This window comes from Lepidochelys olivacea (genome assembly GCF_965140295.1).
Source record: "Lepidochelys olivacea isolate rLepOli2 genome assembly, chromosome: 6".
Lineage (NCBI taxonomy): Eukaryota > Metazoa > Chordata > Testudines > Cheloniidae > Lepidochelys > Lepidochelys olivacea.
Genome location: NC_140416.1, coordinates 22,677,337 through 22,694,475, shown reverse-complemented (window position 1 = coordinate 22,694,475; position 17,139 = coordinate 22,677,337). Strand labels below are relative to the sequence as shown.

The window sequence follows — 17,139 nt, the reverse complement described above, 5'->3', positions numbered from 1 at the left end:
TGGTGCTTAGCAATTCCAAAGGTCAAGCCCAGGGTGTGTCAGATTCAGCATCCAAATTCAGTGGCCACTTTTGAAGCATTTGGCCTAGATGTCCATAATGCCTATGAATACCCCTTTGTAGGATGTATTAGTGAATATTTAACAGAGGATGTGAAAGAAAATATGTTTTTTTACAGCTACGTTCTGGAGTCCTGGTGTATGACTAGAGTTCTTAAGTGCTACTGCAATACAAATCATAAATAATAATGAAGCCATATATAGAGCAAGATAAAATTATTATTTTTACTATGGTAGCGCCTAGGAGCCCCAGTGTGTGGACTAGGGACTCCACACTACTAGCAGCTGGACAAACACATAACAAAGATGGTCCCTGACCCGTAGATCCTACAATGTATATTGCATAATATCTTTCAGATGTAATGTATCCCAGCATGTTGTAAATAAAGACATAAATGTAAGGGACACGAGTGGGAAAGAGGTCACCAGAATGGCAGTATGCGAAAACTGTGGCCTGATTCACCACTTTGTGTTTTTGTTTGCCCCTCTGCCAAATGGGTGTAAAATGTTGCTGCTGTGATTTGGCAGCATTGCGCACCCACTTTACACAGGTGTGAATGAAGACATAAGGTGTAAGGCAGTGGCAATCAGGACCTTAAGTCAACTTCAGAATGTGCTTCCCTAAGATTTTCAGGCTTGTGTGTAAGGGTAAAGAAAGACACATTTCAATATCTGGCTTCTTCACAGTTCTCCCTAACCCCCAGCCCCCTTCCTTCCCACCCTCAAAAAAACTTCACAGCAAATATTTATAGAAGTATATCCCACAGACAACATGCTCCAGGGAGCACATACAAAATCTACTATAACACAATCTTGAGTACCTTTCTACAGCAAATAAAAGGCCTACCCAAAAGATAGAACCCAGTATTGAATTCCATCACTCCTTACTCTGGCAAACAGCTGGGAAACATGGTGTCAAATGCTGCACCATGCTAGGAAGATCAACAACAAGAGTGAGTTTGGAGCAGTGAGGAAAGAAATGTTCATAGTTTTACATGGAAGGTGTTCAGATACTTCAGTGACGGATAGCAGAACAAACCCCTAAAACAGATGAGCACGATCCCAATGAAACCATCTCCCATGAGCCTAAATCTAAGGACCATGAATTCAAGCATCCCATCTCAGGTGCTGTGATGGCATATGGAGAAAGCTCTATGAGACAGCTAGGAACCGGACAGACAGCATCTAAGTAAATCCCATAGAAGTCAATGTAAAAGCTCCCATAAACTTCAATGGGCTTTCTATCATGCTCAGAAGGCCTTACTGCTCAAAGTCAGCACCTGAATTGCCACTGGAAACCATTTCAGCTGTCAAATAGGTGCAACATGTTTCCAGCGTCTAACACTGGGAAACAGGCAGTAGAATTTTCCACCAGCTTTCACTTGTTCTGAGTGGTCTTTAAGCATAACCCCATCTACACAACATTGCAGTAATCCAGTCTGGAGGCTAAAGGCAAGGATTAACATGGCAAGGTGCAGATCTGAAAAAAAATCTGAAGTAATTAGCCTCATATACAAGTTAAAAGTACATTGCCACCTATAGTTCTATAAGCAAACGAGGTACCAAGAGGACTCCCAAATTGTGAATCTCTTGGACGAAGGGGCATACTCCAGTAATGGGAACAGAACCATCCCTGATCTCTCTTCTGGATCCTCCTCCCAAAGAACTAGCATCCTCTATGTTTTCTGAACTAAATATGGATCATACTGCTACAGTGTTTCTAATAATTCACAGGTAAATGTTGGAAGACCTAATCTCAAACATTGTTTTTTAACATGGACCTTAATGTGGGCCCTCTCCACACAGGGCAGCCAAATAGTGCATAAAAGTCAAAGCTATACACTGGTTTTGTTGCAACTGCATTGAACCAGGTTTCCATGGCCTGTGAGATGGAAGTGTAGTGCTCACATCTCTATCAAGCAAAACATTATGGTGACATCACAAAGAGGAAAGTGGACACTATATATGATTATTGTGAAATGGAATAAAGTTACTTATCTAGTTCTATTAGTGAGCATAGACTAATTATTTAAAATTCCTGATTCTCAACCAGTGGAAGGTAGGATTGGAAAAAAATGTTTTTATTTAAGTACTATGTTTTAATCAAGAACAGAAGACTTTTTCCATAAAAGTCACTTACTGTATTAAAGAGTATTAGCATACTAATTTTAACACTTTTTGACTTCTTCCCTTTTAAGCTCATATTCTTTAGACAGTGCAGAAAATAATGATCTTTCTGAAATTTGCCAAGCTGCCTATGTTGGAGCTTGGATTTAGGCTACTGGGTTTTAGTTAAGTAGCTTCAGTACAAAAAAATTAAAAGAAGAAGACTGTTTTGAGAGAAAGCATGCGTATGAGGGAAAAGAAGGAAGAGAGAGAGATGGGAGAGGGGAGTTCTTGCCTTCTGCCCTGAAAGCTTTCCCTTTCATCCAAAGCTATCATAATTCCACTACGTGAAGAATAGGACTAATCATATCACACTTCCCAGCCATTGCCATTTGCTTTCTCCTTCATTTCAGGGCCCAATTCAAAATCACTTACCCCTTCCATCCTCTTGCTCCAACATAACACATGAAGCTTCTTTTATATATAATGATTTTCCTTTGATGTATAACTCAATCATCTTAATTTATCCTCAGCCCTGTGAGGTAGGGAAGTTTCTATTCTCTCTCTCACTCACTCTTTTTTTTTTTTTTAAAGGGGGAACAGAAGCATAGAGAGATTAAGTGATTTGCCCAAAATCTCAGTCTGTGGAAGAGCTGGAGACAGAACCACAATCTCCTCTCTTCCAATCCAGTTCCCTAAACACAAGATTATTGTCTCTGTTATAGACTACTTGTCTAGTCTTCTATCCCTTTACACAGTCTTGACACTAATAGTGCAAGGACCTTCTTGTCAGAAGTGCCAATGAACCTAGAAATGCTTTTCTTTAGCTCTATTTTATCAGCTCCACCTCTTAATTTCAGGTCTCTGAAATCATCTTTCCCCTCCTGCCCTTATCCTCCAATCACTTACACACATGCTTAACTTGTAGTCAAAAGGAACTACTGCAGGTTTAATGTTAAACAGGAGCATAGGTCTTTGCACTGCCAGGGACTTCATTTTTCTCTCCCCGCACTGTTTATTTCTGAAATTATCATGCAATTCTGCAAAATGTGTCTTGTGGGAGATGCAGTTTATTATATAGCAAATGAGTTCAATATGCAATTTGTTTATATTACTGCCATATCATCAATTTCTTAAGTTAATTATAGAAAACTAAGTTCTATTGTAAAAAGAAAAGGAGTACTTGTGGCACCTTAGAGACTAACAACTTTATTGTGCATAAGCTTTCGGGCGTTACAGCTCACTTTATGCACAAATAAATTGGTTAGTCTCTAAGGTGCCACAAGTACTCCTTTTCTTTTTGTGAATACAGACTAACACGGCTGCTACTCTAAGTTCTGTTGTACCATTTTAATGCTGCAAAACATTTTGAGGGATACATTTTGTTATAACAACTGTATGGTAACTTATTATAGCTATACCATTACATAGATTATGAATGCATTATGAATTCAAAAGGTTCTACTGTATCATTTAAATCTGTCTGCCAAGCGTGTTGGGAAAATATAGCTGATTCTATAGAAACACTTACTAAACAGACACAGTTAGCACATGTGCTGATCAAGGCTGAGAGCCAAACAGTATTGCCAGTTCTCACAATTTTATTCCAAGTCTAGCAATATTTGGATTTTTTATAAAGATCTAGTCTTAGAGAATGAGAATCTCAGTGGTCATTAAAAATGGTTTGTAGCCTTCATGGTTGCAGAGAAAAGCTTGAAAACATACACCTGAAAAGCACAGAAAACAGATGCAAAAGACAAAAAGAAACCAAAAAGTATTTAAAATCATTTCTCAGGATTTTCACTGTTAATGTTATGATTATCTGGGGACTGATGCATGATTTCCCAGTGCTTGGGGTTGGCAATACAGTCTGACTTCCATGACCACCTCTTCTTTTCCTCATACCTTTTTCAAATTTCTTCTGAGCTGACATTTTCCACTCTTGGTCTCAGGCCAAAGGTGATGTTTGGGTAGAAAGTTTGAAAGGACAGTTAATCAGGTAACATGTTACAGACGGTGTTTGTTCTTCTACAAACATGGGTATACAAAATAATCTTATATTGTAGCATTTAAATTTACACAGCTTGTGGGGAGGGGAAGGGGGTTTATTATGAAACTGCTGCAAAACAGAGTGTGTTGTAAAAACAACATTGTTGTGTATATAAAATAAAGCTGTGGTGCGTTGTGTGAATATTTGTGGCTTCACAGCGCATCAGTGTTTAGCAGTTCTGAGGCTCACAGTGCGGGTGGAGTGGGGTGGGTAGTTAGGGAACGGGTCCCTTCATGTGTTGGGTGGAGTTGAGGGTAAGGAAGGTCTTCCCCTGTCTCTCTCTCTCTCTGGGGCAACAGTGTGGGAGAGAGATACACTCCACTCAGGGCAAGCGTGCAGGGGCAGAAGGAAAGGATGTCTCCCTCTCTGCCTACTGCTCATAGGTGCAAGAGCTGGAGCTTCCCTAGGCCCCAAGCTGGCTGCATTGGGATGCAAATAAGGCGGAGCGCGTGCTCCTCTCCGGGGGGAGGGATTGTTTATGGAACCTCCGCCGGGAGCCACGCGCCGGGCGTACGAAGCTGCCAAGCGAATTCCCCATTGGGTGGGAGGAGGCTCGGGAGCAGCGGGGGGGGGGCTGTTGTGTGTGTGGCGCGCGTCGCGTCGCGTGCTGTTCCCGGGGGCTCGCGAGCGGCGGCAGCAGCAGCGCGTGTTGATAAGGGGCAGCGCTCAGAGGAACCTGCTGCAGAGGCGCATTGACAGCGCGCAAGGGAGCAGGGCTGCAAAGAAGGGGAGGGGGTGGGTTACTGAAGCAGCCGCGGCCGGGATTGTGGCTGAGCGGGCAGCGCCCGGCTCCACGCGCTGGGCACGCTCCCCCTGTTTGCAGTTAAGGAGGAGGGGGAAATATTTGGCAGGGTTTTTTTTTCTCCCCCCCAAAAAACTATTTTTGCAAGTTTTTTTTTTTCTTCCTTGCAAACTTTCCCCCACTTGCAGCCCTGCTCCGGTCACCTGCCCCCCGGAGGCTGAGGTAGGGTAGATGCCCCAAGATGAACGGCGGGCCAATAGCAGCTGCCATGCAACAGCCACCCCCGCCTTGCACAAGTTTTCCCTTGCACGGATGCGGCGCCGGTTCCTTGGGGATGAAGTTCCAGCCGATGCCAGGAGCAGTCTCCTCCTCGGTGCCGCAGCAGCAGCTGCTGGTGGCCGCTAAGGGCCCGGCTCAGAACCCCAGCTCCTCCGCGGCGCGCTGCAAAGGCTCCAAGCGGCGCTCCGGCTCGCCCGAGCTGCTGCGCTGCAAGAGGCGCCTGGCTTTCCCGGGGCTGGCCGGGCAGCCGCAGCCGCCGGCGGGGGGAGCAGCGGCCGTGGCCCGGCGCAACGAGCGCGAGAGGAACCGGGTGAAGCTGGTCAACCTGGGCTTCCAGACCCTGCGCCAGCACGTGCCCAACGGCGCCGCCAGCAAGAAGATGAGCAAGGTGGAGACGCTGCGCTCGGCCGTGGAGTACATCCGAGCCCTGCAGCAGCTGCTGGACGAGCACGACGCCGTCCGCGCCGCCTTCCACGACGGCCTCCTGCCTCCCGCGCGGGGCGCCCCCGGCGGCGGCTGCTCCTACTCCTCCGCGTCGCCCTCCTTCGCCTCCGCCTCCTCCTCCTCCGGCGGCCGGGAGGGCAGCTCCGTGCCGGGCTCCCCGCACTCGGCTTATTCCTCGGATGAGAGCGGCTACGAGGGGGCGCTGAGCCCCGAGGAGCGCGAGCTGCTGGACTTCACTAGCTGGATCGGGAGCTACTGACCCGCGCCGCGTCCCCTCCCCGCAGGTAAAGCGGCCGGTGCGTGTCCTGCCCTGTGCCCTCCTCCCCCCACTCCCATTGCAATAGGTGCAGTGGTGCTGCAAAGAGCTAGTGGGTGCGATGCCCCAAATGCCCCACGCGGTTGCAAGAATCAGTTGCCCTACGCTAGTCGGTTGCACTGGCTGAATGATCTAATTGAGCGATTGGGTTGCACTGCCAAAAAATAATAAAGTTTCGTCGCAAAAGTGAATGAACGCGGCCTGTCAGCCATCTCGTTAACACGAAGACGTTGGAGTCCAGTTTAATCAAATGCCGTCCTTGAGTTCGACTGCATACAAACTTTCCCCCAACTTTTAGGTCCCAGGTGAGTCACCACTGGAAATAGCTGCAACCTGAATAAGACACCTGGCTGGTTTTGAAAGTTGGGGGTGGAGTAGAGAATACAAACTTTCAGATTTGGGTGGCAAAAACCCAAAACAAATGAGGAAACTAAATGTATAGCAGTCATTTTCGGACGGAAGGGTGGAGTGGAGAAGCTACATGGGCATGTGGGGCAAGTTCTACTTGAACAGTATAAAGACAGTAAATCACTGGCACATCATTTTGTGGAAGAGATTTAAACTGCACCGACATTAATTAATGTAGAAATGTGGCCAGGGAGGAAGCTGTGCATCTCTCCCAGAGGTTGGGCAGAGTCTGTTAGTCACATGCTGCAGTGCTAATAGCCCTTTTCTTTTTCTTTGTAGCAGCCTTGAAAGCAGAGATGTGCGGGACCTCAGTACCTCATTGTCCTTGATGCCTATTATGATGCAGCAGAAGAGCAAAACGGACTCTTCTCACTACAACATGTTTTCTACCTTCAAGGAGCCCTATTGTCAAGGTCTTTAAGGGGCTGGGCTTTGGAACCTACCTAGCAGGGTTCTTACTTGGAACAAAAGACTGTGGCTCTTAATTTTTTTTTTTTGAAAGTGCAATTATGTAAATAGGTTATAGGGACCAATATCTTTAACTGCTGTTGTACAGGAGTTTATGGTGCCCTCCAAGGCTTTAATTGCCAATGAAATGGTTTGGTATACTCATGTTTCAAGTGATGGAAATCTACCAGGCTTCCAACTTTTAACACATATGTTGTTGTTTTTTTATTTGGGAGGGGTGAAAAATGAACACTTGATGCTTCCTTTTCTGAAGGGGGAGGGAATTTTTGTAATGTCAAAGATTCTATTTTATATGTAACTTGAACTGCCTATGGGAACGCTATCAATATGAAGACTTATTTTTGTACAAGAAACTGTAGAAACAGGGAAAGGGAGGAGGAGTTGTTCTAGTAAATCCAATCCCCTTGTTCCTTAACACTGCCAGCTAGAATGTTTTGAGAACTTATACAATTTAGAGAATATTTTTTCCAATACTACTAAGGACTGTAAAAATTATGTTTTGTCTTAAATGTGGTGTCCAAGTCTTGTCTGGTGTGAAGGTTCACTTATCTGAAAACTGAAGTTTAATGTTTTGAAGGCATTTTGTATGCACTTGCAAGGGTTTCTTAAGTTGTACATATGCAGTTTTTAAAGAGTATTTTATGTAAATTGACTTTATAAATAAAATCTATTTATAAATGGCTTCTCTAGTTATAGGATGCACATTCCAACCATGTCTACTTACAAATTCTTTCCATTTTGCATGAGGAAGACCTGTTAAGCATGAGAACACTTTTATGGTAGCAAATCATTATATGGGGCCAGATGGCGCACACTATGGCCAGACATATTCACAGTCCTTGTGCTCAGCTGAGTGCAAGAATGTTGTATGACTAATATTGCTAGGAGAACTAGCCAGCCAAACATGCATGGGAAGGAAGTGAGATTACGAAGGGGCCAGCATGCTCCACCCTCTTATGAAGTAATACAAAGGGGGTTCTCTCTGAATGCCTTCCATCTCCCCAAGATGTAGTGGTGCAGCTCTGCCTAGCCTTCATTGTGGTTTTTGGCCTAAAGGCACAATACAGCTCTAAGCAACTACTGGAGACAGTGGTTTTCTGAGGTTTCCATTTGTCCTGACCCTGCAACTCTCAGGGTTAGAATCTGATATCCTTATTCAAGTTGATTAGTACCTTTGAAATCACTGCTCAGGGTAGGTGGGGGTATCCAAATCTGGCCCAATGTTAACTGAAGTTATGTAAAAGGATGAGTATACCATTTACTTAATACTCTTATTCAGAGGTAATAAACACCATTATTTAAGCATTTCAGCTGAGTAAGTATTGCAGGTTCTTATAACCTCATTTAAGAGGTTTAAGACTTCTGGGTTTATGCTAAAGGCATGTTTCAGTGGGAGCATGCTACAGCTCCCTTCAGCTATTGGGGAAGATTACTATGGATCAGCAATGACAAAAGAAGGGAGAATATGAATGGGAAAACAAAGGCCCTTATTTCCCAAATATAATGTTAGCTAATTTAATTCAGCGAACTGTAGCAAAATGGAACAGGATATGCTGAGTGAACACAGAACAAACCACAGAAATTTAACTTACTTTCCAAAGACCATGTGTATAGATCCTCCTTACTCTACTGGAGTAAGTAGTGCATACATCTTGTGATTCAAGGAAAAAGCAATGGGAGGATACAATTCCACCTCTCCCCCATTTTATTTCAACTACTAACTAGGATACTTTGTATCATACAGCACATCATCCAAGGCTATGTGTGCTTTTACTCTCAGTCCTAATAGATGAAAGCCCAGTGAGGTTAAGGGTTAGACCAGGGATCGGCAACCTTTGGCACGTGGCCTGTCAGGGAAATCCGCTGGCGGGCCTGGATGGTTTGTTTACCTGCAGCGTCCACAGGTTCGGCTGATCGCAGCTCCCACTGGCCATGGTTCGCCCTGCCAGGCCAATGGGGGCTGCGAGAAGTGGTGCAGGCCAAGAGATATGCTGGCCACCCCTTCCCGCAGCCCCCATTGGCCTAGAACGGTGAACCACAGCCAGTGGGAGCTGCGATCGGCAGAACCTGTGGAGGCTGCTGGTAAACAAACTGTCCCGGCCAGCCAGTGGATTTTCCTGACGGGCTGCGTGCCAAAGGTTGCCGATCCCTGGGTTAAACTTTCAGAAGGCCAGAGCACCCACAACTGCTTTTAAAGTCAACAGCTAAGGGTATTTTAGCATCTTTTATAAACAAAACAGCAAACAGGTCCTAATGTAAAAATTTCAAAAACATTTTAGTCTCTTGGGATCTTAAGTACCATGGAAATATAATGGGACTTATATCCCTAAAGCACTTTTGAAATTTTTCCCCTATGCCTTGTCAGCACCACACAGCACACCAGTGGTAGAACAGAGAATAGAGCTTTGCCTGGCATGCCAATCCCATAACTAGACCTGGGGGTTGTGAATCAGTTGTAGGGCCAAGGTTTACAACTTCCATCCCTTTTCCTCTCTTTCATTTAAAAAGAATTGTATGTCTAACTCTTACAGTTAGCGCAAAAATATGAGCCAAGCATAAACTGATGCAGGGATGCCTGTAAACAGCCTGAAACAATAACTCCAAGACAGGTTTAGGGGGATCACAGACACCCTGCTCTCCTCATATTACTTAAATGGAAGGTGAGTCCCAGCTAGATCCTTGGCAGGGGTCCCAGCATGGAAAATGTGGATAACAACTGGTCTAGACAACTTTAATACTGTTTAAAGAAGAAAAATAATACTCAGCCATTAAAGTGATTGATACCAAAAGGTTATATTTGAATTGTTAATTTAGTATTAAGTCATTCATTGCCTCTAAAACACTAGATCACAGAGATACTGCTGCAGCTGTATTAAAGCTGTATCAACTGTAACGATAGCAACATTTATTTAAACTGTAACTGGTGAGATGCTAAAATGATGAATTATTTAAGCAGTCTGTAGCTGTTCAATGGCATGGATTATGAACGGAACCTTTGGTCAACCTCCCATTCACTTTTATACCGTCGGCCAATATTTGAATAACTACTAAGTGGAGAAAGCAATTTTCTGGGTAAGCTATGATTGAATCTACTCAAGAATCATCCCATGTAATTTTCGAGATGATCCAACAGAACCATCTTGAAGATAATATTGAACATAAATGAAAAGCAGAAGAAAGAGCCAGAATTTGAAGTGAGAAGGGTCCCTCTATGTTTGGCTACTATAAAGAAACTCCAGATAAAGCTACTTGAACAAACTAAATAGTTCTAAGTCTTTCTACTGTTGAGGAAAAAGATACATTGTTGCTGGCTTGTAGAAAGTTTCAGGGAATTGAGAAAAGATTTCTCTTCCCAGCGTCAGAGTATGTGAATCATTAGAAGAGAGTATAGTTTACTTCCCACTGTAGCAAGCTGAGAAAACAGCATTAGAAGAAAGAAGTATCAGACACTGATTTTGAAAGAACTGTGGGTAGTACAAAGATTTTAAAGAATGCTTTTATTTATAAGCTTTTTGAAGAAATAAGATGGAAAGAATGTGCCAAATTAAAAAACAAACAAACAAACAAACAAACTAAATTAAGCCACCTCTAAGCCTTCTTCCTGCCAGCCATTTTAATCTCAAATGAGACCTCAAGGTACTTTTTAGTTTAAATGCACAAACCATACAGGAAATATAAAAGCACCAAAGTACTAAGATGACTTCACTCAAATGTTAACAGCTTTATATGTCCCATACATTGTATCTGCCCTCTCTTACGTAGGCACTGAAAAGACATGGGTCATCAGTTAATGTGGGAGAGGGAACAAAATAGATTTCTTGTTCTCTGATGGTTCCAGGGGTGGCAAAAAGACAGTGTATGTGATTTATACGTAAACTGGACAATGGAAGGGATTTTGTTAGCTATGTACAACCACACTTGATTCTACATTTCAGGCTCTGATGCCAATGAGAAAGTCTTTGGAACTCTGCCTGCCCAGAGTGTTCTAGACTTTAAAGATCAACACAGATCCTGAAAGTTCCATATGTGAAGTGAAAGGGGGTGCCAGAATGAGAAAACTGGACACCCATGGCAAAGGCAGTAGCAGCAGCACAAAATCTCCCACCCTCACCAGTCTGGAGGTCTCATCTCTGTAGGTGAAGGGGGAATTCAGTCTCCATGTTAGTTCAATATTTGGCTTTTCTCTTGAAACTGCTATCAAGGGTGCCAGTTAGTGCCAACTGTGCAGTGCTTCTGTGTATTGTGTCCATTGTAAATAGAACTGTGATCATTAAAGTATTTGAAACAGCAATGGCCCAGAACAATTCGGAAACAACTTTTGGTCACTGCAGGTCTGGGCTAGACTTGAACTGACAATGTAGAGAGGAGACTGGATATTCCCATCAGCAAAGCCGTGAGCCTTCCAACCTCTGTTCCGTAAGACTGTAAGCTTTTTGGGGTGGGACAGTCTTTTTGTTCTGTGTTTGTACAACATCTAGCACAGTGGGGTCCTGGGCCATGACTAGGCTCCTATACAAATAATAATAATTCTTTGCAATCCAGTTGCCCAGAATCTCAATGCTTTGTCCCAATACTTGATTCTCTTGGTTAGTGTTTCTATGAATTTTGAAATGTAAGTGCCTAAAACTAGACTCCTAAATAACCACCATGAGCACCCTCAATTCTCATGGACTGCAATGGCAATTGTGGGCATTGTGCCTCTCTGACTAGCAGGTCACTGTTATTTAAGTTTCTAAAGAGGAATATAGACGTCAAACTTCAGGCACCCAATGCTCAGAGCTCATACCAAGGGAATAAAGCACCAGGGCAAAGGATTGATTTTTAGGCAATCAGATTCAAGCAAGAGAATTGAACAGAGGAGTCCAGGAAGGCTTAGTCCTTGTCTACACACAAAAATATAGTGGTGCTTCAACTGTACTGGCATTGTTAAAGTGGTACAGTCCCAATAATCTAGACTCAATTTTACAGCATATTCCCAAACAGGAAGGGAAATAACTGAGCTATACGAGTAAAAGGCACCATTGTACCAATACAATCGTGTCCACATTAAGGGTTGTACTGGTATAACTACATTGGTAAAAAAACAAATTCACATCCTTAACCAACATAATTATACCAGTTTGAAAACTGTGTGTGGACCAGGACTTAGCAATTGGGAATGGGATATCAAAACATTCAATTTTATTTTCTTCTGCTCTGGTCTCAATATTGTTCCTTCTGTTCAGTGTGAGTTATAGAGTAGTAATTTTTACAGAAATGCCTTCTATTCTTCTCCACCCCTGACATTACATCAAAGTTGTTCAAAGTTCCCATCCTCCCCCCTACCCCCTCCACAGCATTTCACATGTCTCCCGCTCATTTCTAATTAGGAATGAGGCAGGAACATATTGCAAGACCATGTCAGACCCAGCTTGTGCTTCCTGGTCTGAGAAAACATCTATTTTTCCACCCATATTCTTCTCCTTTGGCATTTTGAGTTGCTCAGCATGGGGCTTTGTTCTTGCTCCCCAAAGCAAATTAGTCTTAATAAATGTTAAAAATACCTTCACAACAGACTGTACTTCATTGTAATTCTGGAGTTCTGCTACAACATATTATGGGTAACTTGCTGTCAGGCTCCATTGCCTGCCTCCCTCCCTCCAAAAAGCCTTTTAGAGGAGAAAAATCCATAAATACTATTTCTATGTCCAGTGAAAAGTAATGACTTTGTAAGAAAAGGATGTACAGGCTATTCCAAAGATTTACCAGTCAAAGAACATTTCAAACAATCACATGGTTTTACTCCCCAGCAGATACACACAAAGTGCAATCTTCTGCAGTGCCTCAGATTTTTTAAAGTGGAATGGAGTGCTGCAGGAGACCAAGATTTTGACAACAGCTTTCCGTATAGAGCTTTCCTGGAAAAACTTTGGAAAAATAGTCCAGAAAGGTTCCAGAATAGGGGGGGGATTTATAGTATTCCTCATGTCCCCATCAGATTGCAAGGTAGTAAATATTTGGTTTACAAATGAGTCTGTTGCAGAGAATGATTAACTGTTGGTTTCAATTTACAATGACTTCCATTTATATAACACCTAATAAAGATCTCCTTACAGACCAGGCAGGGCACAGGAAGCAGCAACACAAGAGCCCACGCACCACTTTGCCTCTACCTCTACTCCAGCCTGAAAGAAATGGCCTCTAGGAGATTAATGGTGTGTCTGCTGAGGACTTTCAGTTATGGTGGTGGTTTGTGGGACATGGACACCAGAATGCTAGGAACAGACCGGAGGTCATTAATTCTTTTCACATAGGCTGCTGAATAGCTGGATGATAACAATTTTCAATCACTACTTATCTGGGCTGGATTTAAGCAAGGAGACTAGAAATATATTTTGTTACTAATCCTCTGGGCTATCCACTCCCTGGAACTGTCAAGATTAAGTAAAATTGGATTTGATTTTAAGCACTCTCCCAATGATTTTGAGCACTTTGTTGGTATCAACAGAGACTGGGGATTTGATTTTCTGCCTAGCAACCTACAATAGTCTAGCTCTGGTACCAAAGGAAATTTTAGTAGTGGGTATGTTAATCATACATAGAAACACTGCACCAAACTACATTACAACAGAAATGAGTGTGACCACAAACTATGATCTCTATGAGAAAAATGATTCTTAACAGTCTAGTATACAATAAGGTGACAAAGAAATTAACTAGTTGAAAAATCCAGCCAAGAAGGCTTCTAGAGATGCTGTCCTAAGTCTCATTTTAGGCTGCCCATAATACCCATAGCACAGCTGTGACTCAAGAGTTCCCTGCAGGGTATGCTCAGACTGAATTCAGCAGACCCTTAGCTCAATTCAGTTTGAATATTTCACTGGGAATTTTTATTGCTTTATGGGAAACTGCTACGACCCCTTTAGTTGGATTTAAAGATGTGGTCTATTTATGCCCCCTCCCCGCAAGTGACCAGCAGTCCTTTTATATATATAAACAGGTTTAAATAATTTCTTCCAACTTACTGGTCATAGGGGACCCATCTAGGAAAAGGATCAAGCCTTACTTGAGAGAAAAGAGTGAGAATGCTGTCATGGCAACAATGTAACCAGCACTACATCTTCTCTTAGGGAGAGGCAGGTGGTCTGCTTTAGCCCTTTATTATGGCTGACAAGAGGCGGAGTTACAAGGAAAGCACCTGTGTTCCACCCTTAGCTAACATAAGGGCTATAGGAAAGGGTCACTAGAGGCTGGTGTATCTGTCTCAGTCTATATGGATGTTGGATAGAGAGTTTTCTCTGGTCTTGAGAAGTTAGAGCAACCCAGCAGACTACGCTGTGCTATGTAAGTCCTGTAGATGCAGATCGCCATGAAGAAAATTTACTCAGCCTTCACTTGAGAGCTGTTTGATAACCTCATATCTCTGTTCCCACTCCTCTTCCACCTGGGGCATCACCATTGTCACAGAATACATAAATAAATATAGCTGTTAGTGAAGTGAAGCAATTTGGGAGACCTAGTTCAGCTGTAGCAGGCAACAGGGATATTCAAGGAAGCCACAGCCAGTTGGTGGGAAACACCATCAATGTGAGGTGGACATTTTAGATCCAATTTTATTAAAGAAAAAAAGCACAAAAGGAAGATGATTTTTAATTTGTAACTGGGGTGAAGCAGATTAGAAAAATCATTGGGAATTTGGGTTAGAGATGGCATTAGAGGGGAAAACAACCTTATGAACTGATTTGCTCAAGGTCAACAAGCAACCCATAACAGAGCTGAGATTAGAACCCAGGTCTTTCAAGTCCCCACACAGCACTTGATGCATAAGGCCACAGCTACCTCCACAGCCCTGCACTGCAACCAGTTCAGGTCCTGGTCATGTAGCCCAATCCATGCTGCTGAACCTTTGATCCTTCAGTAGGCCTTCACATGATCATAAAGGCCCATTCATACAGATCTGATTGCAGGACTGGGGTCTATGATTGTATATTAAAGTATATCTCTACCTGTGTGAATAATAACTTGAAGTGCTAAAGAGAAAAAATTAAATGTTCTTATTTATTTTTCTGTGTGGATATGTTTTTTTTTACTTTTTGCATTTCATTCAGCTGAGACAATCAAATGAGACAGGTCATTTTCACTTTGATTTATAAACATTTTCTCTTTTTAGTTTTCATTATGTCGCCTATTGTCATTGCTTTTGTGTTGCAAGCACTCCCTTGCAGTGTTGAGGTAACAACAAAAAAGTTCTAAATTGAAATGAAAAAAAATCATGAGAAGATTTCTAATGAGATATTTTGAATTTTGAAAGTTTGATGCAATTTTAATTTCGGAATTTCAAAATTTAGAAAAAAGTGACTCCGCTTTCTAAACACTTTTTTTCTTACTAGAGTGCAGGATGAAATTATTTGAAATTTTGACAAAAATTCAAAATTTGGAAAAGGCCATAAAATAATTTGAAAAAATCTTCATGATTTATTATTTATTATTATTTATCTCCAGCACACATACACACTTTTTTTGGAGTGAGTCTGTTTGAAATGGGTTTTGTAAAATAATGTTAAAAACACCTACGTTTTGGGACTAAGTTACATGAGAGTCAGGTTGTGAAAAAGAGAGTCAAGGATGACACTTTTGAGGCTAAAAACATGGGAAATGGGGAAAAGGGTGGAATTGTCAAAGGTATTATAGAAGGTGGGCAGTGGACAAAGATTAGGAAGATAGATAAGTACCCCAGTTCTGGAAAGATTGAGGCCTCCTCTGCACTGAAATGTTAACTGGACATAGCCACAACTCTCAGAGGTGTGAAAAATTTAGTTAATTATAGTTAAACTGACCTAACCTCTAGTGTAGACATGCCTATGTTGATGGAAGAATTCTTCCATCAACCTAACTACTGCTGCTTGGGGCGGTGGATTACCTACATGGACAGAAACCCCCCCCTCCATTGTTGTAGGAAGTGTCAACTCCAACAGGTACAGGAAAAGAAGGTTGGAGCCACAAAAGTAGACACTAAAGGAGCATTCAGAAAGGGAGGAGGAGATGGAGGAGTGCAGAAAGCCACTGGAGTCAAAAGAGGGATGGAAGTGGAGGAAAAAATGGTTAACAGTGTCAAAGAGAATTCTTTCCTGGGTGTCTGGCTGGTGAGTCTTGCCCACATGCTCAGGGTTTAGCTGATCACCATATCTGGGGTCGGGAAGGAAATTTTCCTCCAGGGCAGATTGGCAGAAGCCCTGGGGTTCTTTTGCCTTCCTCTGCAGCATAGGGCACGGGTCACTTGCTGGAGGATTCTCTGCACCTAGAAGTCTTTAAACCATGATTTTAGGACTTCAGTAGCTCAGACATAGGTTAGGGGCTTGTTACAGGAGGGGGTGAGTGAGATTCTATGGCCTGCATTGTGCAGGAGGTCAGACTAGACGATCATAATGGTCCCTTCTGACCTTAAAGTCTATGATTCTATGATTAAGTCTGTAAACCCTTTGAACTAGCTAGAAGGATGTCTTAGTGACCTTGACCAGTGCTGTTTCAATAGTTTGGATTGGGGAGGGTAGAAACCAGGGGAACAAGTAGAAGGTTGGAAGAAAAGAACCGTAAACCCTGATCCTCCAATCACTTACACACTTACTTAGGGATATGTGTATTTGCAGGGTTAGAGCCCAGACAGCAGGAGTACATAAGCACATATGTGTCCAAAGTGCTGAAAGAAGAGACACTCTGGTTCTCATGATGCAAGAACTACTTTGCAAGAACATTGTCTGTGATTTAATTATAGAAAAGCCGTGACCTTCGGTGCATCTACCTCAACATTCTTGCATCCTCATGTCTTTCTCCTCCTCGTTCTCTTTTCCCTCAGGGACTGAGCTTCAGCTATTTAAAAGCTATAAATATAATAATTATCCAATCATAGCACACAGTAAATTGTACTTTCTTTTTAACTTTGGCTTTCTCGAGAAACAAACCCACAGTATGTATGGTTATTATAGCCCTCAGGTGAGCTTTTTTCCTTCAAAGTCACTGCCACAAGCTGGCCAGTTCATAGGTGAAATGTTAACACTCGTATAACGCAAAACAGTATCAACCTTTTTAAAAAAACAATAAAGAATTAATTTGGCAAGAGAATGTGGTTTAATCACTTTTGTGTTGTTTAAAAGAGATAACATCTGCTGAAAGGGGTTTCACGTTAGCACATATACACACACACACAGTTCCCTAAAGATTTTATGAAGGATTTAAATTCCCTTTGGCAAAATGATTTATAACAGAAGCAGGTGCTGCCCATAGATTAATAAC

The 17,139-nt window shown here is 42.6% G+C and overlaps 1 protein-coding gene across 3 annotated transcripts; it reads left to right on the top strand.

Annotated features, from left to right (window-relative positions):
• Positions 1-3,843: 3,843 nt before the first annotated feature.
• Positions 3,844-7,497, top strand: ASCL2 (achaete-scute family bHLH transcription factor 2). Of its 3 annotated transcripts, none has more exons than XM_084632699.1 (2): positions 3,844-5,974; positions 6,682-7,497. In XM_084632699.1, exon 1 carries the CDS (start codon positions 5,197-5,199, stop codon positions 5,935-5,937), a length of 741 nt encoding a protein of 246 aa, XP_084488825.1. In that variant the 5' UTR covers positions 3,844-5,196; the 3' UTR covers positions 5,938-5,974; positions 6,682-7,497. The 3 variants fall into 3 exon arrangements, with proteins under 3 accessions (XP_084488825.1, XP_084488824.1, XP_084488823.1); XM_084632698.1 differs by having other exon boundaries at positions 3,845-5,962; positions 6,685-7,497; XM_084632697.1 differs by having other exon boundaries at positions 3,846-5,962.
• The last annotated feature ends 9,642 nt before the right edge of the window (positions 7,498-17,139 follow it).